The sequence below is a fragment of the Sciurus vulgaris genome, assembly GCF_902686455.1.
Source record: "Sciurus vulgaris genome assembly, chromosome: 3".
Classification (NCBI taxonomy): Eukaryota; Metazoa; Chordata; class Mammalia; order Rodentia; family Sciuridae; genus Sciurus; species Sciurus vulgaris.
Window position 1 is genome coordinate 82,395,914 of NC_136463.1, and position 25,465 is coordinate 82,421,378.

A 25,465-nucleotide genomic window follows, 5' to 3' on the forward strand; every position below is an offset into this window, starting at 1 on the left:
GACATCCCAGCCTCCAGAACTGTGAGAAATAAATTTCTGTTCTTTATAAATTACCCAGTCTCAGTTATTTTGTTATAGTAGTACAAAAAGACTGACAGGATTCCTGCTCTTCCCTAGTTTATTACTGTTGCTATTTCTTCTTCTTGTTTGCTTGGTGATCATTCTGAATTAACTCAGTAAAGACTGCATCCTTTGTTGCACATGAAGCCTCTGCTTGGTTAGCTTAGTTGTCAGTTAATGATTGGACAGAGAATAACTTAAATGTCTGGAACCAATAAATCTCCCTTTCAGATAGCCCAGTCTTAACCCTTGCTTCATGCTTTCACAGTGCCTCAAGTTCAGCCAGAGGGAAGGAATAGGACCTCATTGGGTCTATCATGACATTTGTACAGCCTTGCGCATGTCCACAGCCTTATGCATATGTCACAGACTTCTAAATTCCAAGGAACATGTGGAAACTTTTCAAAGCTCTTATGGACATTTTATCATCCAGTTTCTCCTTCTAAGCTTTTTCATTAGTGTCTTTTCTGCTCCAACTATTATCCAAACCTCAGGCAGCCACAAAGTTAAATAATTGCCTACAACTGTCTTCAATAATTGTCCTGGGAAGAGCTTTTTTTTTTTTTTTCTTCACTTGGAGTTAGGTCAAATAAAGGCAGTCTTGCAGTCTTGAGGTTTTCATCAAGTTCCTGACTATCCTCCAGGAATGTGACTTTGAAGGAGCTCCACTTCTCTTCTGGGCTCTCCAGTGGTTGCCAGGTGCCGGTTTCACTGTCATTGTGGGCTGCTGATTTTTAAGTGCAGTATTGAAGTTTCAGGGATGGGAGGAAGACAAGTCAAAATACCACAAAGCTCTCTGTTCTTACTGAGATTCAGCTATTTCCATGAATAAATATTCCCCAGATTGTTGTAGGTCTTTGGTTAATTTCTAGAGTCCAGAAAATGTTGATTCTGCATTTGCCTGCTGCTTGTCTGTCCATCACCTGCCTTTCACCTACCCATCACCCACCGCCTGAGGTTCACCTCCCGAACATCCAACAACAGTCAGCAGACTGAACACAGACTGCCAGTGGAGCACCAGCTGCCTGCTATTGCCTGAAAGTTCACTGTCACAGTACTTGCAGGTTTGGTTACATGTGGCTGCCACCATTTTGAGACAACAGCCAGGACTTGTAGGACCCCCTGGCTGGACTTACTGAGCCCCATCTCCAGGATCCCTCAGCTCAACCGATCACTCCCTGCCTCTGGGGACCTCACATCGACTGACCGTGCCCTACCACCAGGACCCCCAGACCAACTGATTGCACACGAGCTGTAGCTCCTCAAATGCCAGCACATTTGGAAGCCATCTTGGATAATCCTGGAAGCTGTATCTCCCATCTTTAGGTGGGGCAAATCCCATCCTGAGATGCCTGCTGGAGCCTGGAAGCTCATTGTCAGGTACCTCTCATACATCAGGCTACTGAAGACTGGGAGGTTTGAATACTAGTTGACTGTTATAGTGTAGATTTTCTTTTTTCTCCTTATTGAAAAAAATTTAAGTTTTTATTTCTTTACTTTTCTTGCCCTCTTTTCCTTTCATTTACCTGTTCCTTTAGAGTCTCCTTCTCCCTTTTCCCATGCTAACAACCAACTTCTTTTGAATATACTGTCACTCTTTCTACAATCTAAAACTTTTATGTAATCTTTTCTTATTCCATTGACAGCTACATCCTACACCCCTCTGCATCCTCTTTGTCCTCCATTAGAAACTGTAGACCTTATTGTAAATCTATTTCTTATACTGAAGACAATAATTGAACTCATTCTGTTTATTATGACAATATTGTTAACATCCTCATAGGGGCTATTTGGTTTCAGGTTTCATACTGTCTGAAATGGGCACTGCTATTATTTATCTCCCCCTTAAAGAAAAGGTTTTGGAAACCTATAGGGTCACTATAAGCCTATAGCAGGGAAACTGCAATACCCCAGATCTGCACTGCTAGAGGGGAAGATACATGAACATGAAAAAACAAGGGAAGAAAATGATCCAAACAAATCTAGACTCTATATTATTAGAATCCAGTGATAGTATGATAGAAATGTCAGAAAAGGACTTCAGATTATACTTGATTAAAATGATTCGTGAAGCAAAGGATGAGATAAGAGAGCAAATGCAGGCAATGAATGATCATACCAATAAGCAGTTGAAAAAGCAATTGCAGGAAGCAAAAGATCATTTCAACAAAGAGATAGAGATTCTCAAAAACAAAACAAAACACAAGAAAAAAAAATGGAAATTCTTGAAATGAAGGAAACAATAAGCCAAATAAAAAACTCAATGGAAAGCATCACCAACTGACTAGACCACTTGGAAGACAGAACCTCAGACAATGAAGACAAAATATTTAATCTTCAAAATAAAGTTGCCCAAACAGAGAAGATGGTAAGAAATCATGAACAAAATCTCCAAGAACTATGGGACATCATGAAAAGACCAAATTTAAGAATTATCAGGATTGAGGAAGGCACAGAGATACAAACCAAAGGAATTAACAACCTATTCAATGAAATATCAGAAAATTTCCCAAACCCGAAGAATGAAATGGAAAATCAAATACAAGAGGCTTACAGAACACCAAATGCATAAAGTCACAACAGATCCACAACAAGGCACATTATGATGAAAATGCCTAACATACAAAATAAAGATAGGATTTTGAAGGCTGCAAGAGAAAAGCATCAGATTACATATAGGGGGAGACCAATACGGACAGCAGCATATTTCTCAGCCCAGACTCTAAAAGCTAGAAGGGCCTGGAATAACATATTTCAAGCTCTGAAAGAACATGGTTGTCAACCAAAAATCCTATACCCAGCAAAACTAACCTTCATATTTGAAAATGAAATAAAATCCTTCCATAAAAAACGAAAGTTAAAAGAATTTACAAATAGAAAGTCTGTGCTACAGAATATTCTCAACCAAATATTCAATGAGGAGGAAATGAAAAACAACAATGTAGGTCAGCAAAGGGAGGAACTACCCTAAAGGAAAATCCATTCAAAGGAAAAAACAAATCAAGTTAAAAACCAAAAATAAGCCCAAATGACTGAAAATACAAATCATATCTCAATAATAACCCTGAACATTAATGGCCTAAACTCATCAATCAAAAGACATAGGCTGGCAGAATGGATTAAAAAGAAAGACCCAACAATATGCTGCCTTCAAGAGACTCATCTCATAGAGAAAGACATCCACAGACTAAAGGTGAAAGGATGGGGAAAAAACCTACCACTCATACAGGCTCAGTAAAAAACCGGGGGTTTCCATCCTTATTTCAAATAAAGTGGACTTCAAGCCAAGGTTAGTCAGAAGAGATAAAGAAGGACATTTCATACTGCTTAAGGGAAGCATAAATCAGGAAGACATAACGATTGTAAATATTTATACTCCAAACAACTGTGTATCATGTACATCAAACAAATCCTCCTCAATTCCAGGAATCAGATAGACCACAACACAATAATTCTGGGTGACTTTAACACACTGCTGTCACCACTGAATAGATCTTCCAAACAAAAACTAAACAAAGAAACCATAGAACTCAATAACACAATCAATAACCTAGACTTAACAGACATATATAGAATATTCCATCCATCAACGAGTGAATTCTTCTCAGCAGCACATAGATCCTTCTCGAAAATAGACCATATGTTATGCCACAAAGCAGCCCTTAGGAAATGCAAAAAAATAGAGATACTTCCTTGTGTTCTATCAGATCAGAATGGAATGAAATTAGAAATCAATGACAAAATAATAAACAGAAATTACTCCAACATCTGGAGACTAAATAATATGCTATTGAAACATGGATAACAGAAAACATCAGGGAGGAGATAAAAAAATTCTTGGAGTTTAATGAGAACGACAATACAACATATCAAAATCTCTAGGACACTATGAAAGCAGTACTACAAGGAAAATTCATTGCATTTAGCACATTCAAGAAAAGAATAAAAAGTCAACAACTAAATGACCTAACATTACAGCTCAATGTCCTAGAAAAAGAAGAACAGAACAACACCAAAAGTAGTAGAAGACAGGAAAGAATTAAAATCAGAGTTGAAATCAATGAAATTGAAACAAAAGAAACAATTCAAAAAATGGACAAAACAAAAAGTTGGTTCTTCGAAAAAGTAAACAAAATAGACAAACCCTTAGCCACACTAACAAAGAGAAGGAGAGAGAAAACTCAAATTACTAAAATTCGTGATGAATAAGGAAATATCACGACAGACACCACTGAAATACATAACATAATGAGAAGCTACTTTGAAAATCTATATTCCAACAAAATAGAAAACACTGAAGACATCAACAAATTTCTAGAGACATATGCTCCTCCTAAACTGAACCAGGAGGACATACACAATTTAAACAGATCAATATCAAGCAATGAAATAGAAGAAGACATCAAAAGCCTATCAACCAAGAAAAGCCCAGGACCAGATGGATTCTCAGCCGAGTTCTACAGGACCTTCAAAGAAGAACTCATTCCAATATTTCTCAAAGTATTCCAGGAAATAAAAAAGGAGGGAACCCTACCAAACTCATTCTATGAAGCTAATATCACCCTCATACCCAAACCAGGCAAAGACACATCAAGGAAAGAAAATTTTAGACCAATATCCTTGATGAACATAGACACAAAGATCCTTAACAAAATACTGGCAATCCATATCCAAAAACATATTAAGAAGATAGTGCACCATGATCAAGTGGGGTTCATCCCTGGAATGCAAGAATGGTTTAACATCTGTAAATCAATAAATATAATCCATCATGTCAATAGACTTAAGGATAAGAATCATATGGTTATTTTCAATTGGTACAGAAAAAGCATTTGACAAAATACAACATCCCTTCATTGCTCAAATCACTAGAAAAAAGAAGGATAGTAGGAACATACCTGAATATTGTAAAGGCTATTTATGCTAAGCACATGGCCAACAACATTCTTAATGGAGAAAAACTGAAAGCATTCCCTTTAAAAATGGGAACAAGACAGAGATGCCCTCTTTCACCACTTCTATTCAACATTGTTCTTGAAATACTAGCCAGAGCAATTAGACAAACTAAAGAAATTAAAGGGATATGAATAGAAAAGAGGAACTTAAGCTGTCACTATTTGCAGATGACATGATTCTCTATTTAGAGGATCCAAAAAACTCCTCCAGAAAGTCTGTAGACCTTGTGAATGAATTCAGCAAAATAGCAGGATATAAATCAACACACATAAATCTAAAGCATTTTTATACATTAGCAATGAAACATCTGAAAGGGAAATGAGGAAAACAACTCCATTCGCAATAGCCTCAAAAAAAAAAAAAAAAAAAAAACTTGGGAATCGATCTAACCAAAGAGGTAAAAGATCTCTACAATGAAAACTACAAGACATTGAAGAAAGAAATTTAGGAAGACCTTAGAAGATGGAAAGATCTCCCATGTTCTTGGATAGACAGAATCAATATTATCAAAATGGCCATACTTCCAAAGGCGCTATACAGATTTAATGCAATTCTCATTAAAATCCCAATGACATTTCTCATAGAAACAGAAAAAAATCATGAAATTCATCTGGAAGAAAAAAAGACACAGAATAGCCAAAGCAATCCTGGGCAGGAAGAGTGATGCAGGAGGTATCACTACACCAGACCTTAAACTCTAGTATAGGGCAATAGTAACAGAAACAGCATGGTACTGGTACCAAAATAGATAGGTAGACCAATGGTACAGGATACAAGACACAGAGACATACCCACATAAGTACAGTAACTTCATACTAGACAAGGGTGCCAAAAACTTACAATGGAAAAAAGATAGCCTGTTCAACAAATGGTATTAGGAAAACTGGAAATCCATATGCAGTAAAATGAAATTAAGCCCCTATCTCTCACCCTGTACAAAATTCAACTCGAAATGGGTCAAGGATCTAAGAATTAGACCTGAGACCCTTCACCAAATGTAATAAAAATAGGCCCAAATCTCCACCACGTTGGCTTAGGACCAGTCTTCCTTAACAAGATCCGCATAGCGCAAGAAATAAAAGCAAGAATCAATAAATGAGATAGATTCAAACTAAAAAGTTTTTTCTCAGCACAGGAAACAATCAACAATGTGAAAAGAGAGCCTACAGAGTGGGAGAAAATCTTTTCCATGCACACTTCAGACAGAGCACTCATCTCCAAAGTTTATAAAGAACTTAAAGAACTTTACACCCAAAATACAAAGAACCCAATCAATAAATGGGCTAAGGAAATGGGCAGACACTTCACAGAAGAAGATTTACAGGTAATTAACAAATATATAAAAAAGTGCTCATCATCCCTAGTAATTAGAGAAATGCAAATTAAAACCACCCTAAGATTTCATCTAACTCCAATTAGAATGGCTATTACCAAGAACACAAGCAATAATAAGTGTTGGCGTGGATGTGGGGAAAAAGGCACACTCATACATTGCTGGTGGAGTTGCAAATTGGTGCAGCCACTCTGGAAAGCAATATGGAGATTCCTCAGAAAATTTGGAATGGACTCACCATTTGACCCAGCTATTCCACTCCTCGGTTTATACCCAAAGGACTTCAAATCAGCATACTACAGTGATGCAGCCACATCAGTGTTCATAGCAGCTCAATTCACAATAGCTAGATTGTGGAACCAACCTAGATGCCCTTCAATTGACGAAAGTATAAAGAAACTGTGGTATATATACACAATGGTATACTCAGCCATAAAGAATAGTAAAATTATGGCATTTATTGATAAATGGATGAAGTTGGAAAATATCACGCTAAGTGAAACAGGCCAATCCCAAAAAACCAAATGCCAAATGTTTTCTCTGATAAGTGGATGATGATATATAAGGAGGTGTGGTGATAGGGGGAAGAGAAGAATGAAGGAACTTTGGATGGTGTAGAGGAAAAAGGGGTGGAAAGGGGTGGGGATAGAAAAACAGTAGGATGAAATAGATAGTATTACCCTATATATATATATGTATGGTTACATGAATAGTGTGAATCTACATTGTGCACAACCATAGAAATGAAAAGTTGTACCCCATTTGTGTACAATGAATCAAAATGTTGTCTGTAAAAATAAAAATATTTTAATAAAAAAAGGAAAATGTTGATTCTGACCATATTTGCTCATATCTCCTTGCCTTTATTGAGAGAGAATTTCAGAGGTCCTTATCTACCATTTCCTTGATACTCTTTAGAATAACTGATCCCAAGTTTTTTCACAGAATATGAAAATTTGAACCATCAAGAACATTTTTGATACATAATTTTAAAACTTATTTTTGAAGCATAATAAGCATACAGTTGAGCCGGTGCCATGGTGCACACCTGTAATCCTAGTAGCTCTGGGAGGCTGAGGCCAGCCTCAGCAAAAGCGAAGAGCTAAGCAACTCATTGAGACCCTGTCCCTAAATAAAATACAAAATGGGGCTGGGAATGTGGTTCAGTGGTCGAGTGCCCTGAGTTCAATTCCCAGTACCCACCCCAATACAGATATTAAATAACAAGTTATTGATTCTCTACAACTGTGTACCCCTAATCAACATACAGAACATTTCCTTTACCCCAGAGAGACCCCTCATGCTCATTCCCAGTCAATCTCTTCCAGAGCTGTCCTCCCTTCTGATTTCTCTCACCCTGGAGTTATTTTCTCTTAACATTTTACTACATATAGGTTAAACTTACCTATTCAAGAATTCCGCATGAATGGATTCACAGTATGTACTTTTTTGTGTCTGCCTTTTTTGGATTAGCGTGAAGTTTTTGCGGATGAACCACACAAGCTGTTTCTGTGTATCAATAGTTCAATGCAGGACTTTTTAGAAGGGTGCTTGCAGTGTTTTTTCTGAAATTTTCTTTTATGGTGCTGATACCTATTCTGTAAGCTGTAGTAAAAATACTTTCTTGATTTTGCCAGAAGGTAGCTATAAAAACCACCAGGACTCATACTTTTTTTTCTAATAGTCTCTAAATCATTTGTTGGTTGAAAGATTAAGTAAGTCAATGGGAATTGAAGTCTAGTTGGAGTATTTGTAGGGTCATAACAATGAAGCATCTGCTCCCTGGTCAGTAGCGATGAGAGGCGCTATCAATTGTAAGCAGCATTCCAATTTCAGAGAAATTAAAATATGCAAAACGTGTGTCTTAAAATCAATAAAATATGGTGTATTGAGTTTCCATGTCATGCAGGTCTGTTTTTAGGTTCTCCATTCTATCTATTCCTGTGCTTCTACCATATTGTGTTAATTAGTATAACTTTAAAATGCATCTTGATATTTGGTAGGGCAAGTTTCCACATCTTATTTATCCTGAGTACCTTAGCTTGTCTTGGGATTTCACTTTTCCATAGAAATTTTGGACTAGGCTTATGCCATAGCCATGTTTCTAGGCTGTATAAACTCAATGCTTTCACATCTGTCCTGCATGCACAAACCTGACACGCCTAATTCTGGACAGCCTGATAATATGACTGAGTCACATTGCGCTGGCCCCCTGCCTCTCTGTCACCTGTTCCTTAGGAAGACTTCTCCTCCTGGGGTGCACTTTAAAAATACATTTAAAAGTCTGTACTCCCAGATATCTCCTTACTGAACTTTCAGTCCAGGTCACTGTACACCACCTCTACTCACCTCAGGCCAGGTACCAGACAGCCAGAGACACCCCATGCCCCAGAGCCCACTGCCATCCTGGACCTGCTCGCCCTGCCTTGCCTGTTCCAGCCCACAGAAATGACAGCGAAGGTGCTTGTCCACGCTCCCCTAGTCCCATGACCCAGGTGCTTCCTGGAGGGCCCCCATGAGGTCTGTGAGGATGAAAACAGCAGTTTTCTCTTGCTCCATTGGCTGTGCCATACCTAATAACGAAGACGCCTGTTAAAATAGCTTACCGCTTCTTTTTACAAAGCTTAGTGGGTATTTATTGCATTGAATTTATAGATCATTTTAGTGAAAACTGAGAGCTTTAAAGTACGGAGTTTTCCTTTCCAGGAACATGGTATATAATTTTGCTCTTCTTCACCATTTACAATAATACTACATAACTTGAATAATTTTATAATTTTCTCATTATGGGCATTCCACAGATGTATTAGATTTATTCTAGGAATCATATTTTTATTGCTATTGTAAAAGATGTTTATTTATTAATAATGTATTTATTTTTGGTACTAAAGATTGAACCCAGGGGCACTTAATCACATTTCCCTTTAAAAAAAATTATTTTGAAAAAGGGTCTTGCTAAGTTGCTTAGGGTTTTGCTAAGCTGCTCAGCCTGGCTTTGAACTTGTGATCCTCCAGTCTCAGTCTCCTGAGCAGCTGGAATTAAAGGCATGTGTCACTGTGCCCAGCAGGTGTTTATTTTTAATATTTCCTTACCATTTGTAACTGGTATATGAGAATTCAACATATTTTAATATTCATTTAAAGCAGCTACCTGTCTAAACTGTCCTTTTACTTCTAATAAGGTTCATATTCTTTTGGGTTTTCAGTGTAGGTAATCATGTAATCTGTAAACAATGACAGTTTTGTGACTTCCTCTCCTGTTCTATCTATCTTTACTTTTTATTAGTTTCTTCTTTTGCATTGGCTAGGACCTCTGGTGATAGTGGCATCATTGTCTTGTTTCTGATTTTTGTAGTAGTTGCCAATGTGCTACTGAGGATCAAACCCAGGGCCTTTCACTGGCTAAGCAAGCACTTTACCACTGAGCTATGTCCTCAGTTCTCACTCCTCATTTTAGGTGAGCTTCTAACATTTCACTAATTGAATAGTATTTGCTATAAGTTTGTAATAGATTACCTCTATCAGGTCAAGAAAGTTCCCTTCTATTTCCCATTTGTTAAGGCTCTTTTTTTAAAATTTTATTCACAAATGGTGTATTAGTCTATTTTCTGTTGCTATAATAAAATACTCATGGCTCAGTAATTTACAAAGAAAAAAGGTCTGTTTAGCTCACGGTTTTGGAAGCTGGGAGGCCACAACTGGGCAGTTCCATCAGTTTCGGCCTCATCATGGGTGTCATCACAGTGGCAGGAACATGAGTGGAGGGAGGAATCCCATGGTGAGATTGGAAGCCAGAGACCCAGAAGGAGCCAGTCTTGCTCTTTTTACAACCTGTTCTTGCAGAAACTAACTGGGGTCCCATAAGAACTACATTAATTACTTCTAAGAGCAATGCTCCCAGTGATGATCCAACCACCTTCCACCTGGCCTCGCTTCTTATAAGATGCACGACTTTATTTTTGGTACCAGTGATTTAATCCAGGGGCATGTGACCACTGAGCCACATTCCCACTCCTTTTTGCTTTTTATTTTTGAGACAGGGTCACTAAATTGCTTAGGACTTTGCTAAGTTGCTGAGGCTGGCCTCAAATTTGTAATCCTCCTGCCTCAACCTCCAGAGTTTCTGGAATTACAGGCATGTGCCACCATGTCCCATTGCACCACTTCTTAATACTGCCATGTTGGGGACCAGTTCCAACACAGATACCCTTGGGGGCACATTCAAATCATGGAAACCATTAGCAAATGAGCATTGAATTTTATCATGTATTTCCCCCTAGCTACTGAAATGATCAAAAATTTTAATGTCGTTAATGATATTTATAGAGTTTATGTTATACCACACTTGCTTTCCTGGAATAAGTCAAACTTAGTCATAATTTGTGATCTTTTATGTTTATTGCAAGATTAAATTTGCTAATATATTTGTTTAGGATTTTTGGATTTATGTAAGGAGTGAATTCGGCCTGTGATTTTCCTTTATTATACATTTCTTGTTTAGTTTTATTATCTTTTATGACCTTTTAGAATAAGGTGGGGACTAGTTCAACTTTTTTTTTTTTAATTCATTTTTATTGTAAACAAATGGGATACTTCTTGTTTCTCTGTACATGAAGTAGAGGCATACTTTAAAAGGGACTTTTGGGAGGGATTATAAAGATAGAAGCATTAATTTACTGAAAGTTTAGTAGAATTTTGCTGCAAAATCATCTGGACCTTAGGAGTGTGTGTGTGTATGTGTGTGTGTGTGTGTGTGTGTGTGTGTGTGTGTGTGTGTGTGTTTTAAATTTCTTATTTAAGTTTTTTAGTGATTTCAGGGAATATTAAAGTTTTCTGTTTCCCTCAGACAGTTTGGTAAGTTATATTTTTGTCCATTTCAAACTTACTTGAATAGTCTCATGTGTAATATTCTCATTAGCCCAGGGGTGCTTAACCACTGATCCACATCCACAGCCCTTTTTTATATTTTATTAGAGACAGTCTCACTGAGTTGCTCAGGACCTCACTAAGTTGCTGAGGCTGGCTTTGAACTTGTGATCCTCCTGCCTCCATCTCTCAAGTCGCTGGGGTTACAGGCATGTGCCACCACACCTCACTCGTTATCTTTTAAATTTCTGTTTCTTCTGTAGTTTTACCTCTGTTTTATACCTAAAATTATTAACTTGAGCCTTTTCTCTCTTTTATTTTCATGATTGGCTTATCAAAGATTCATTGATCAGTTTTGTCCAAAATCCAACCTCTGACTCTGCCATCTTCTCCATCTTAACTTTGTTTCCTGTAATTTCTGCTCTTATATTTAGTATATCTTTCTATTCACTTTCTCTGAGTTGGAGTCTTTGTGTCTTGATTCCTATCAAGCCTATTGATTTCCTTCTAAGTAGGATTCTTTCTGTGTCCTCAACTATTTGAAATAGTAATTTATTTTATTTTATTTTATTTGCAGCACCAGGGGTTGAACCCAGGGATGCTCTTCCTCTGAGCCACATCCCCAGCTCTTTTAAATAAAAGAGTCTCACTAAATTGCACAGGTTGGCCTCAAACTCGTGACCCTCCTGCCTTAGCCCCCAGAGCAGCAGGGATTATTGATGTGCACCACTGCACCAGGAAATCTGTCATTGTTTTGCTGGCTGCCTTTAAAGCTTTTCAGTATGTCTAAGTGTGGCTTTACTTTTAAATTCCCTTTCCCACCTCATGGTATACATTGTGCTTTCTACGTTTCTGATTCCAGTCTTTTGTTGGCTTTAGAAAATCCTAAATTTTTGTCTCTTTAAAGTTTGTCCCCTATTCTTTGTTTCTGGAACTCCAGTTATTAGTGTGTTAGACTCTTTCATTTTAACAGCTCTTTCTTTTAACTTTCTTTTTATATTTTCTATCTATATGTCCTTTTTTATATGCTGAGTCACTTGGCTCCATTTTTGAATGTACTAATTTCTTCCAGTCTGCTGTTAAACTCACCATATTTGCGTTGTTTCCAACAATTCTTCATTTCTGAAGGTTTTATTTGTTATCACGCCTGGTTCTTCATAGGGTCTTATTGATATTTAGTTTTCAAGCCTCTAGTTCTTTAGATACTGAAAATATCCTCATTCTGTATGTAATGATTCTCCTTTGAAGTCCTCCATGGTGGCTTCTGTGGATTCTCACCTATGGTCTGTTGATCATAGATGCCAAATTCCTCTTTGGTTGGCATGAACTGAGGTTGTTTTGCACCAGAAAGGACTTGAATTTGCTCCTGCCAGGAGTCAAAGAGAGCTTTGTCTTGTTTGTTTATTTGTGTGTTCCCATTCACTTTCCGCCCTGGTGATTTCCCTTACCCCCTGAGAGTTCAGCGTGCTTTCTAAATGTCTTTTGTCCAGGAACTAGCTATTTTGCAGCAGGAAGACCCTTCAGGAAATGGAAGCCCTAACAAATTCTTTGGGCAGGGAAAAGTTATCACCGTTGGCTAAAATTATATTTTCAAGAGTATGTTCTGCACAGAATGGGAATTATAGAAATAAGCTACATTTCTGATCCCATAAATAATGTGAACACTCAGTACACCAGGGGTTGATGGCTCACTTCACGGGAGGGCTGGACGTGGAGGTTTGGTTGCTTGGTACATCAAAGGGTCCATTTGTGATTGTTCATTTCTGATCTAGGAAAACAAAAAGGTAGCCAAAGCATTTTTGCTTGGAGACTAAACTGGGCAAAGATAAACTCTCTGGAGTTATGGTAATTTGTGGGGGAAAACAATTCCACTGAACAAAATCTGCTTTGTACACTTCCCAGGAAACACAATTAGATGCATTAGATGCATTTCTTTTTAGAAAACAAAAACAAAAACAAAAAAGCACTCTATAATCAAGTCCTTTAAAACTCCTACTATGTGTCCCTCATCAGCTCATCAGCTCCCTTTTCACTTTTTTTCAACCCTTGAAGCCCAGTCTCCTTTCCCTTCAGATGCATTGTTCATTTCTCTATAAAGATGTAGATGCCACTGGAGGGGCCACCAGGAGTCAAGGCCAGGCCTTCCCCCACTGACACCGCCTCCTTTCTCCTTCTTTCCTACTTTTAAAGGATAAGCTCCCTGCTCACCGCCCACCCCACAAGTCACCTGTGCTCTGGCTTTCAGTCTTTCCTGTGCCCTCTAGGACTTTGATTTTCTCTCATTACTTGTCTCTGTCTCTTATGTCTTCAACCACTCCTGTTCATTGGTATGTTCCAGAAACATTTAAAACATGTTCAGGTCAGAGAACATGAGATAGAACAGAGATAGAGTTAGGGTGGGGGTGACTGGGCTAGGATCTGAATAATATTCTTTAAGGGCATGCCCCCAATGACCTAACTTTCTTCCTCTAGGTCAACCAATGATGTTTAGTTGAATATCATTTATCTTAAAGTCAACTTATTGTAAGATTATCGCTCAATGTAATAATTGCTATTACTGTTACAAAGGCAATTTTAGTATAAATCATCTTTATTTTTAGCTTATGTTTTTGACCTTTTGATTAAAAATTAAATGCACAGGTAAGTTATATTATTTCTAAAGTTCGTTTCAGGTGAGTAAACAGGGATTTTTAGTATATCTGCTAGAAAAGGTTGGTGCTGGTGTGTTGGGATTCAGAATTTCAGCTTTGGTGGTACCAACTTATTCTTGGTGCAGAGACCAGAGAAACAACCCAGCACCAAAAAACTCCCAAGGGCCAACTCCATTGTTTTAGGAGAAGTTTCAATTTGCCCAATAGCTCAATGGTTCCTTAGTTCCTAGTTCTCATGTGAACGAACTATCTGAGTAATAGGTATTTCCCACAGATTTTGTTACTTCTTCGTAAACATCACTCTCCCAGCATTAAGTGTGTGAGGACAGAGATTTCTCTTACATTAAACATTTTTTGAGTGAAGTTATTTTCTGGACATGGTTCTTTTTGTGGCCAGTGCAGACCATGGACTCGAGATGGCAAAACCATTTTTTGGTTGTTGTTGGAAATGTTTTTTACCTATCAGACAGACTTCTAGCCCATGGGTCTCTTGTTTTCCTCCGTCTATAGCAAGACTGTCTAGTGACTTCCACAGAAAGGCCTGGCTGTGTGACGGGTGGGTATTTCTGAAGAGAGGACCTCCTGTTCTGATGGGCACCCAGGGGATGTCGTGCATGTGATTCACAAAAGCAAAATGGAGGCTCTAGGGATGGGGTGTTTTCTCCCTCAGTCTTCATGGGAACAGCAGGGGCAGTGAGCACAGACACATGTCACCAGGGCCACCAGAGGAGGTGGATCACAGAGCAGGTTAATAGGGCAGAGAGATGTATGTGCCAGTCAGTGTGCTATAGACTGCAGCACAACAAAAGCAAAGGAAGCCAAACGAGATCTTTCTCAGAGTGTCCAAGGATCGACACCATCTGTCACCAGGGAGCTTATCAGATGCGTACAATCTCAGGACCCACCTCAGACCTTGCATTTGAACGACATCCTCATATGACTTACAGGTACACTATAATGTAAGATGTACCCCTGTTCTAACCCGCACTCAGGGCCTGGGCCTGCAGATCACTCCAGGGGGCCCCTTGCCATCCAGCTGGCCTGGGGTACTACTTTCACCCCCCACCCCAACTCAGACTTTGTCACCTGGATCTTATCCATTTTCCTACTGGCCCATCACTGTGGGTCTATCTGTTTGCCCTTCCTCAGTAACTGGCTGTAACATATTCTGTGTTCACCCAGGTAGTCTTTGGGCGCTGCCTGACTGACAGCAGGCTCCATTCAGAAGGCTGGTCAAGTCCATGACTGAACCAGCTCACACATGGTCCACACACCAGAAATTAAGCCTGAAATTCTTGGAAGGCTAAGTGTTTATTTTCATTGCTTAAGACAAGCTCTATAAGGTAAAAACAAAATACACAGGCTCAACGGCCTAGGTATCAAACATCCACCTCAGACCGTAGCACTTAGGATTTCCAGAGCACTTGGGTTGAGGCACTTTTGTACCGAGACACACAGACTTTCCCAGGTGGTGGGGAGTGACTTGCTCTCTTGGGGATGCTGTTGCAGCTGCCTGGTGAGGTAGGGAGGAACAGCAGGAGACACGGGTCAGGGCCAATCCCAGGGCCCTTTCACGAGCAGATTGTCTGGTTGGTAGATGACACCGCTGCCTGTTTCCTCCTGTCACCCACCTTGGGACCATTTCTCCCCTGATAAACACCTTTGGCAGGAGGTGGGTGGGGAAAGGAAGGAAGGACCTGGCCTTTGCTCCGTGTCATCCTCTTTGGTATAAGGACGCATCCCCAGCCAGGGAGGGTTGGGGAAGGAGGGCAGCTGACACCCACTGGGGCCGGGATCCTCGCAGGCTCATTTGCTGGTGCTCTCCTGCTTCTCATTAGCAGGGAGTCACAGGCCCTCCTCATGCCAAGCAAATGGCACTCTGCTTGTCCATCTTTTGGTGAGCCTCTCATCGGCTGGCACTCCATCAGGACCAATGTATATGACAAGCTTCTATCTCCAGCCTGGGGAAGCACCTTAGAAAATAGACAGTCCCTCTGCACAGCCCTCCCCCATCAGTCACAGGCCTAATGAGGGGCTCCTACACTGAGTTTTTACTCCTTATCACATAAGGACCCTAAAGCAGTCTGTAGACATTAGTACGTGTAGCCGCTGTGGGCTGGCAGTCACGTCTCAAGCACTCTCTGGTTGGCCTCTGCATGCCCTACTCTCTTGGCTGCTACCAAAACTTGACTCCTGGTCCAGGAGCCCATAGTGATCTTTGAGTTCAGAGATGACGTTTTGGTGACTGATCACCCTGGCTTGGGGAGAGACTCAGCAGAAAACAGCTGTTTATCAACAGAGAGTAAACCAGTTTCAGTCTGAATCAGTGACACATGGCGTGGGACTAGGGGACAGATGTCCTATGGCCCTGGCTGTGGTCTGGCCTCTTGTGCTTTGGGGTAGCAACATTTTAGATTTGTAACTTTAAAGGAAAAGTTCCACCTAGCGTTTTTGAAACAATATGGTAATCCCCTCTTATCCTCAGGAATACTTACAAGACACCCTGCCAGTGGATGCCTGAAACCATGGGTGTAATCAACTCTACATATACATTCTTCCATATGCATAAGTACCTGTGATAAAGTTTAATTAATAAATTAGGCTTAGGAAGAGATTAACACAAAAACAAAATAGAAAAATTATAACAACATACTGTAATAAAATGTGTGGCCTCTCTATTGAAAGTCAAGACAAAATATTAATATTTTCAGACTGCAGTTGACCATGGAGAGCTGAAATGGGGGAAGATGAAACTGGAGAAGAGGAGACTACTGTACCCTGTGAGGGGGCACTGAGAGCCACTGTGACTTTCAGGGTGCTGGGAAGACAGTTTCCTCTGCCCCGTGGCAACAGAGGACGTTATTTTTCCACAGAGCCAGCTTAACGAAGACAGTCCTTCAGCCTTGAGGGCAGGTCCAAGAGGGGCCTCAGCCATGATACTCAGTGAGCACGTATGTGCCCCCACCTCACAGGGCTGATCTGCAAAGCATCTACTCTAAGCCTTCCAGGGAGGCATTCAGATTAACAATGAGAAGGCGAGAAGGCACAGTGGTTTAAAGAACGGTCACCACCTACTTAATGGAGAGAAAGCAATTACACTTGTTCTGAAGACAGTTCATTAGTGACTCCACAAAGAGGTGACTTCACACCCTCACAAGAGGATCCATTTGCAGGCTCCATGGTGACTCCTGACTTTGAGGGAAAAAAAATCTCCCTGGCTCAGTAAAAACCAGGTGGAGCAGCTTCAGCCCCAATCCCATCCCCACCCCACCCCAAAATGGACGCGACCTTCATTCGGCTCCCAGCTCTGACTCCCGGTTCCCCCATTATGCTATGATTCCTCCCCAACCCCCCAGGGGGTTGAGAAGGGACCAGACCCACAAACCCTGCCCACTGACATCTCCTCAGCTCCAGGCACCTGGTGGGGCTGCAGGTAGAGCTGTTGTCTTTCTGCCACTTTAGAGCCCCAGCTCCGCGTGAGCCTTGGGAGAGTAGCTGAAGGGAGATGATGGGGGAGAGCAAAGCCTCTTCTGTACAAAAGTGTGTATATCTCTGCCAAGGTCACGATAGCATGATCTAGCTGTTTAACATCTGGTACTTGCTTTTAGCTACAAGTTGAAATCTCAGGGACCCAATTTTTCAAAGCTAATAAGTATAATGGCAAATTCTGTTATATATGTGAAATAAACGTACATATATATCACACGCGCACATGCGTGGCATTCTGTATATTACTGTGTACATTTGCGTCCCAGGAATTCGAACCTCAGACCACCCATTTGTCCATAAATATTCCACTCTACAGTGTCCAAAAAAAGAAAACCCAACTGGGCTCAGCTACCCACCCACCAGCGCCTAGAAGCCCGGCACAGGCGCCTCACACGTGGCTAGTCTTCTCCACCAGGATGTGGTCTGTCGGTAGCGCGAACTTGACGGCGCCGTCCTTCTCCCAGCCCCTGCGGATCTTGGCAAGTCTGCGGCTGAAACAGGGGAGGAGGAACAGGCCTTTGGCCAGGATGACCACGCAGGGGACCAGCAGCGTGAGCGTGAAGGTGGGCGGCAGGTAGAACTTGTAGCGGCTTTCCTCGAAGGCGCGCGTCCAGCCGTAGGTGAGCGTGTGCAGCGTGCTCAGCACCAGCGCCACAAAGCCCAGCGTGGACTGCGGGAGGAAAAGGCAGGAATGAGCGTCCGTGGAGGACCCCGCGCTTCTGTGCGCTGGCCACCGCGAGGGGGCTTTAGGATTGAGCTTTAGGATTCAAGGCTGTGGTTTCCAGTTCCCGCCCAACCACTCAGCACAGGCACGAACTTAGAATTACTTCCTAAACTCTAAAGCATCACTAGCAGAAAAGTGGGACTATCGCTTCTATGTTGAAGGTGTATAAGGGTTGGTTCATGCAGACTCAATGAGATAATGATGCTTCCCCCCAGCTGTGTTATCTGTGCCTCTGACAGCTGCCAGCCAATTTTAGGTGGAATTATGTTCAAAGGAATTGAAAAACAGTTTAGTAGTTTTGTGAATATTTTAATGAAAAATAACAAGTGTCTGCCAGCATACCAAAATTGTAATTTCACAAATAGCTGGTTTAAGTTAAGGCCGGATAAAAAAGGAAATTGATTTTAGTTGACTTAAAGAGAAACACAAAGTAAATAATTTACAGATGGTACGTGGATAGGGCACCAACAGTTAAGGGGGTTCCAGGGACCTGCAGTCTGGGTATCTGGCACTATACAGAAAGTCCCATGACACCAGACAGATTCTCTCAGTCAGTGTGGGCTGGTCCTTCACCTCCTGCCATGCTGAGTTATGAGCACCCCAGGCGGAACCCACTGAGCTTTACCCTTGGCCTGCAAAGAGTGATGTGAGGATAGGGGAGATAAGACCATTCCAGCTTCAACTGTTAATGGCCATCTTATACAGAACTCCACCCCTTGAGCCGCAGGTGGGCTTTTGTGGGTCACTGACAGGTGTAACAAATGCCAGGAAGTGCTGATTCCTGCAACTTGCATGTCAACATTCCTATGGACCATGCAGGGGATGCAGATTCTTCCCTGGTGCTAGTTCCCACTGACAATGACCCCGTTCCAACAGAAGGTCCTGCCAGCGCCCCCTCTTTGTGGAGGCACCAGAGTTGCAGAGATGGCTGGAAAGTGCCTTTTATCCCTGAGTTGATCAGTCTGAGACTGGTTTCAAACATTTGCTGCACATTAAAATCACCTAGGGAAATATTAGTGCCCGAGCTCTGCCCCCGGGAATTTAGATTAAATTGGTTTGGGGCAGGGCTCAGGCATCTGTTGTTTTTCAGAGTTCAGCAGATGATGCTAATATGCAGCCAGGACTAAAGCACTAATTCTGGAAACTCACATCACCCACATCTTTCTAACTTGAGGTTGAAAAGTCCACATGGGTCCCTGTGCCCAGGAAGTTTGCCTGGGGAGAACCTGGACCTACCTGTTCCTTACACAAAGAGCCTCTGAGGGCTTCTTAGTGCCTGTGTGCTGTGTTGTGCTTTCCCCCAGATGCGGCAGCAGTAAGAAGCTGCCCAGGCCTAGGATGGTGGCCCCACTAGCATTAGCATCTCCCTTGGGTGACATGCCTATACTACAGAGTCTGATACATGTGGGCCCCTGTCCCCAGTCTCTAATCTGGAGAGGGATGGATGGGGCCCTGCACTGGTACAGCATGGAGATGCAACCCCCAGACCCATCAGAGGCTGCCAGCTCCTCCTGTTCATACATTCTCATGCTACGCATCCCAAATCCCAGGATGCAGATGTCAGGAAGCCCTAACCTTGGGCTGAGGGTTCACAGCAAGGGCCAACAGCCAAAGGTCAGCCAATAACAAAGGGCCTCTTTACTTCCCAATCCTGGTGGAAAGCCCAGATGATTCCAGTGAGTTCGTGTCCCTAAAATTCTCTCTCCTTGGGAGCAATTTAATAATCCCAGAATGGCCAAAGGAAACCCAAAAAGGGAGAGGGATTGTCACAGGGCAATTAATAACCCCCAAGCAAGGGCCATTTTTATTACATGGAAGCTTGTTAGCAAAAAAGAAACAGCCAGGTCCTCGGTGGCTCCTGCTGGTGCTCAATTACTACAGCAAGAAGGGTCTTTGGACAATCGCTCATCAAGTGGGGTCATGCTGTACTCTGTCATTATTTCAGGCAAGTGGCTGGAGTGAACAAGGTCATAGGAAGCTCCTCAAACTCTGGGACATAACAGAGGTGCTAAGAGCTGAACCTTAGTTTTTCTGTGCAGGTGAGTGGTTCCAACCTGGATATTTTGTGATATAATGATGTTTAGCTGACTGAAGTGGAAACTAAAGCAGCCAAAACCTACACCAAAGCAACAAAACCACCCAAAGAAACAATACAAAACTAAAACTTTGAAAACAGACTTGGAGACCAAAGGATAAATGCAAATCATATGGCTTTTAGAAAAACAAAGTATTACATACCCAGGGGTCAGGCCAAGTCCATTGAGACCACAGCTGGTTTCTAAGCCCTGGTGGCTGTGTGAGGGTACATGGCAGGGGAGAGAAATAGAGTCTGGTAGCTCCTCACTGCCCATGCTAACTTGACAGGAGAGGGTTGCTACTCTGCTCAAAAATCATTCAGTGAACCAGCCAGGCATGCTGGTGCATGCCTGTAATCCCAGTGACTCAGGGGCCCAAGGCAGAAGGATCACAAATTCAAGGTCAGTCTAAGCAACTTAGTGAGATCCTGTCTCAAAATAAAAAATAAAAAGGGCTTGGGGTGTAGCTCAGTGGTATAGTGCCCTTGGGTTCAAATTCAGTATACCCACCAAAAAAAAAAAAAAAAAAAAAAATTATCCAGCTATTATTGGGTGCATGGGTCCTGAGTTTATATATACTGGGCTTACATATTTCCAATGACCACATGAGTGAACTCAGGTACCAGGTGAGAAAGCAGAATCTCAGAGTCTGAGGAATTTGCCTGATGGTGCAGGTGAGGGGAGAGTCTCGACAGGTCTGTGGTTTCACCGCCTATGTTCACACCACCAGGGGGCGCCACATGCTGCAGCACATACACCTAGGAGTCACCCAGACTTCCAAGTCATCCCTCAGTATCTGAGTTCACAGGTCTGGGGCAAGTTTGGGCATCCCTATTCTCCAGGAGTGTTCTGTGTCTTCAAACCTTTCTAATGGTGGTTTGCAGTAAGAAATGCATTTTACATTACTGCACAGGACACATGTATTTATTGCTTGAGTCAATGTAGCTGAAAATATCCTATCCTCACACCATGCAAAATGCTCCAATGTTTTCTTTGTCATTCTATTCTATTTCACTTAGGAAATCCAGGGAGAACCCACTGAATGGAGGCATGGCCCACTAAACATGTCTACTGTAGTTTGCAAACTCCAACCTGAACTGCTTTGATACCCCCGGTTGAAGTCTCTTGGCCCCTATCTCGCTACCTCCAATCAGAAGAGGGTGGTCAAGAGCCACCATGGTGGTGCATGACTGTAGTCCCAGTTTGGGGACTCAGGTGGTGGACATGATCCTCTTAGAGCGGGGACACAGGCTGTAGACCTTCATCTTCCATGTTAGCACTCTTGGGAAACAGAGCAACTGGGTTTTGTGGGCACAGTGAAGGTATTTGATTTCCACAAACAAAATCCTGCCTTTCTACCCATCTGACCCCTCTCCCCAGCTCCTGCAGTGCAGAAGGACTTTCATATTTTTATTTTGACTCTTCAATATGTAAAGCAGGGTGCGGCTGCTGGGGTCTCAGTCAGCTTTTGCTAACAAAATCAAATCCATAGGCTTTCTCTGGCAGCCAGAGCCAGGGCATGTAATCTATGGCTGCTTAAGGGAGCCACTTTCTGGTGAGAGGAGCAACCTGCTGTCTGTTTTAATTGTGGACAAGCCATGTACCCAGGATACTCCAGGCGGGAAAAGGCAAATCCTAGATTTGAGTGTGAGACACATGGGGATTAGTGGCAGATCAGTCAAATTCCCTTCCCTCCACCCTCCTGGCTAGCATGTGTCAGCTGTGAACACTCCTCCAGGACTTCTGAGATGAGCGGAGCCCTGGAGATTCACAGACAACACTTTAAAAAACAACCACAACCGTTTTGTTCTAAGGTACGTTAAGGATCCCCAGTCACGAATAATTAATTGCGATTACATAAAAGCGGCACACTGTCACTGTCCCTGAGTCCTCGCCGCACAGGGAAGATACTGGACAGATTTTTTGTTGACAGCGGGGGTGGATGCCATGGCTGTTCTCTGCCCTGATCCAATACAATGGCAGGATCCAGCATTAGTCAGCACCTATCCACGGAGGGGGTGAGTTAATCCGCCAACACTGACCATGTCCTCTGAGTGGGGGACGGCGCCAGAGATGCCAGAGGAATGTAAGAAGTGTCTCCAGCTCAGTTGTCTCCATTATAATTGGAACAGGGCTCTGCCTGGCTTCTCCCTGTCTCATCCTGGGCCTCGTGTGATGCCTGGCATGCAGTAAGTGCCTCATAAATGTTTGCTGCCTGAACAAATGTACAAAGACCCTCTGCTGCTGGCAGCCTTTCCCAGAGCATGCAAGGAACTGGGCTGACAGCTCTGATAGCCTTTACCTGGAAAACAGGGGCGGGAGGGGCTCTCACGCCCCGGTCGGTCTGGTTAACAGAGGTCGTGTGTGGGTGTGCCACAGTGCGCTATGAGTCTCTAGGGGGAGGCATTTCCCAAACTTATTTGATGACAGACCTTCTTTTTCTTCTTTTTTTGGCGGTGCTGGGGATATGGAACCCAGGGCCTCCTGTGTGCTAGGCAAGCACTCTACCACTAAGCAATACCCCACCCCTAACACCTCCTTTTCTCTGGATTTTCCCAGGAAGGGTGTCCTTTGGGAGATGCTGTGTCTCATCCCTCATGTACAGTGATCCCAAAGCTCACCTCGCACCTGCCCTGTCTGTGTCAGAGGGTTAAAAGGAACAGTAGTCCCAGGTTGGAATGAGGGGGTGGCTTGATGATCTGGGCTCACTGATTCACATCTACACCTACAAAATGTCCAATGACTGCATTTCACAGAAATTTGTTTGGACAGTTAAAGAATGGTAGAAACTGAGAATGCTTGATCTGGGGTTCTCTGTTCTGTTCTTTTATATTTTGCAGGCCTCTACCTGGCTTTCCCTGATGTCATAAAAATGAGCTTGTCATTGGCAGTCCTGTGTCAGGAAGCCTGGAGGGTTCCCAGGGTAGGAAGGCCCTGGCATCTGACTGGGTGGAAGGAAGGTGCGGGGCAGGTGGGCTGGGGCCCACTGAGGTTCACTGATAGAGAAGACACTACTTTACCTGTACAAAGCTGAACTCCCTCCAGTTGAGTGAGTTTGCAATGGATGGCAGAGAGGTGACAGCCAGCAGGGACAGTGTGCCGAGGGCCAGTACTCCCAGGGAGACATATATCTCCATTCGCCAGACTTCCTCCTCCACCCAGAGGTGGCTTTTGTTGGCCACCTGAAAGGAAAACCATGAACACAGTGACAAAGGCTGGTGCCCTGGGATGTGGGTGAGCCCGTGCTGAAAGAATAGGAGAAAGATAGCTGCTGCTACTGCCCACACCCCACCTGACACCCAACAGGCGCCTAGTTGTGTTCTAAGTGCTTCTCAGGCATTATCAACTCTAACTTCACAAACATCCCCTGAGATGGACATCACTACAATCCCATTTCACAGATGAGGGAATGGAGACACAAAGGTCAAGTCACTTTCCCAAGGTCATGGGCTCCTGGAGTCTTGCACACATGTTGCTCTGTCTGGGAGCAACCAACCAGGTAAGAGCAAGGAGCCAGAGAAGTCAACAAGAAATACACTTTGAGCAAAGCTACATCACATGGTTTTCCAGTCCCCACATCACTGGAGATCAAAGAGGGGCTCTTTCAGCTCTGAATCCCCACAGCCAGGTGGGCTCACACCTCTGCTGGCTGCCTCCCCTCCCAGCCCATCTCCCCTTGGACCCTTGGTCTGCCCCTGGCTCACCCCCCAGGGCACACATAGTCGATGACCTCCCAACATTTCCTAACTCAAGTCCTCCAGGTCCCCATCTTCCCACCTATTTATTCATTTCTGTCTGAGGCACATAGCTTTGGTTCAACTGTTGCCAGGCAACAGAGACTGACATCCATTAGCAGTTCAGTAGCCATTTAGGAAGTGCCTACTGTGTGCTGAGCAAAGAGCAAGGATACCTGCTTTCATAGAGCTTGATGGTCCCCCACTAAACTCCAGGAATGCATAAATTGGGGATCTCTGAAAACCTGGAGATTGCCCCTCCTCTTCCCACCTGGACCGCCCCTGCAGAGGAGCCCCTTCTAGCCAGGTGACAGTCACAGGCAGAGCACACTCAAGACGAAGACCTTGTGTCAAGGTCCTTCCATTAGGATCGTCATTTCCCATCTGGCCCAGGTAGCCAAGTTCCTGGAAGTCAGTGTGTTTTCTGAGAAGCCCCGTGAGATGCTAGTTACTTTTATTCTCCCAGCAGAACAAGCAGCAGCAAATGTGACAGAAAATGTGACTCTCTTCAGTAGGCTGGTCCTTGCCTCTCAAAACAGAGTGACTCATACAGGTTTTTTGAATAACTACTTCAGCTAGGAAAAAAAGAAAAAAATAACCTAAGCTCAGTTACCAGATAAAATATTAAAAATGAATCCAGAGCCTGAGCAAAAATGGTTGAAAAGCTTTTTGAGAAACATTTAGAGAAACTGAGAAAATGCTATGCACTTGGCACATCGCCTGAAATTTGCCAAAAATTATTGGGTCTGTGTTATTTTAGGATTTTAGGGTGGAATGGCTCATGTTGGGGGTCTTCTTGCTTTTTCTTTCTCTCTTCTTTTCTTTCTTCCATGGTGCTGGTGATGGGACCAGGACCTTGACCTGCTAGGCAAGTGCTCCACCACTGAGCTGCATCCCCCGCCCTCATGTTGGTGTCTTTTAGCCACAAAAGGACCAGGAGTCCGGAGACCCTGCTTCCTGTCCTGACCACTAGTCATGCCTCTGGAAAACTGGCTCAGGCCTCAATTTCTCTACCTGGGAGACATGGATGAGGTCATGTCTGAAACGACGGTTTGTCTCATGTGCCAGGTGTGGCAGAAACTGTGAGGGCAGCAGGAGCTAGTTGGGTGCAGCTGGGACCACACCAAGGGCACAGGTCCCCTCCACAGCGTTGCCCGAAGAGGACTGACTCACTCCTGGCAGTGTTAACCAGGCTGCCAAAGAAGTCATCTCCACGTGGCAAGTTGTTTGTTCGTCAACTCTGCTTCATTAGTCACTCCTTCCTGTGACTGGGTAAGACCAAGCAGTTAATGTCACAAGTCAGGGTTTGGAGGATTGCACACATATACCACGCCGGCTTGCAAAATGTCTTGTTATTTTCCTCGGAGAGTTCCATTCTGTGGTGATGCTAGGAAGGGAGGGGTGAGGGGCAAGGGAGCAGTGGACGGCCAAGGACCTGCATCTTGGTCACCCTGACAGCCTGGGGCATGTGTCCTCAACCTCCCCGGCCCTGGCGCTGCATAGGCCCAAGAGTTTTCCATTCCCCAAAGGGCCCTCCGACGTGTCCAGTGATCAAAGGACTACAGACCGGGGCTTCC

General features: G+C 43.0%; 1 protein-coding gene across 4 annotated transcripts in view; it reads right to left on the reverse strand.

Annotated features, from left to right (window-relative positions):
• Nucleotides 1-15,164: 15,164 nt before the first annotated feature.
• The window catches only part of STEAP3 (STEAP3 metalloreductase), a 41,278-nt gene continuing 30,977 nt past the window's right edge, over nt 15,165-25,465 (reverse strand). For all 4 annotated transcript variants that reach the window (XM_079132956.1, XM_079132958.1, XM_079132957.1 and 1 more), the window contains exons 4-5: nt 23,175-23,336; nt 15,165-18,025 (exon numbers count right to left, since the gene is read on the reverse strand). In XM_079132956.1, the coding sequence (XP_078989082.1) occupies nt 17,744-18,025; nt 23,175-23,336 (444 nt within the window). In that variant the 3' untranslated portion in view covers nt 15,165-17,743. The remainder of the gene's footprint in view (nt 18,026-23,174; nt 23,337-25,465) is intronic.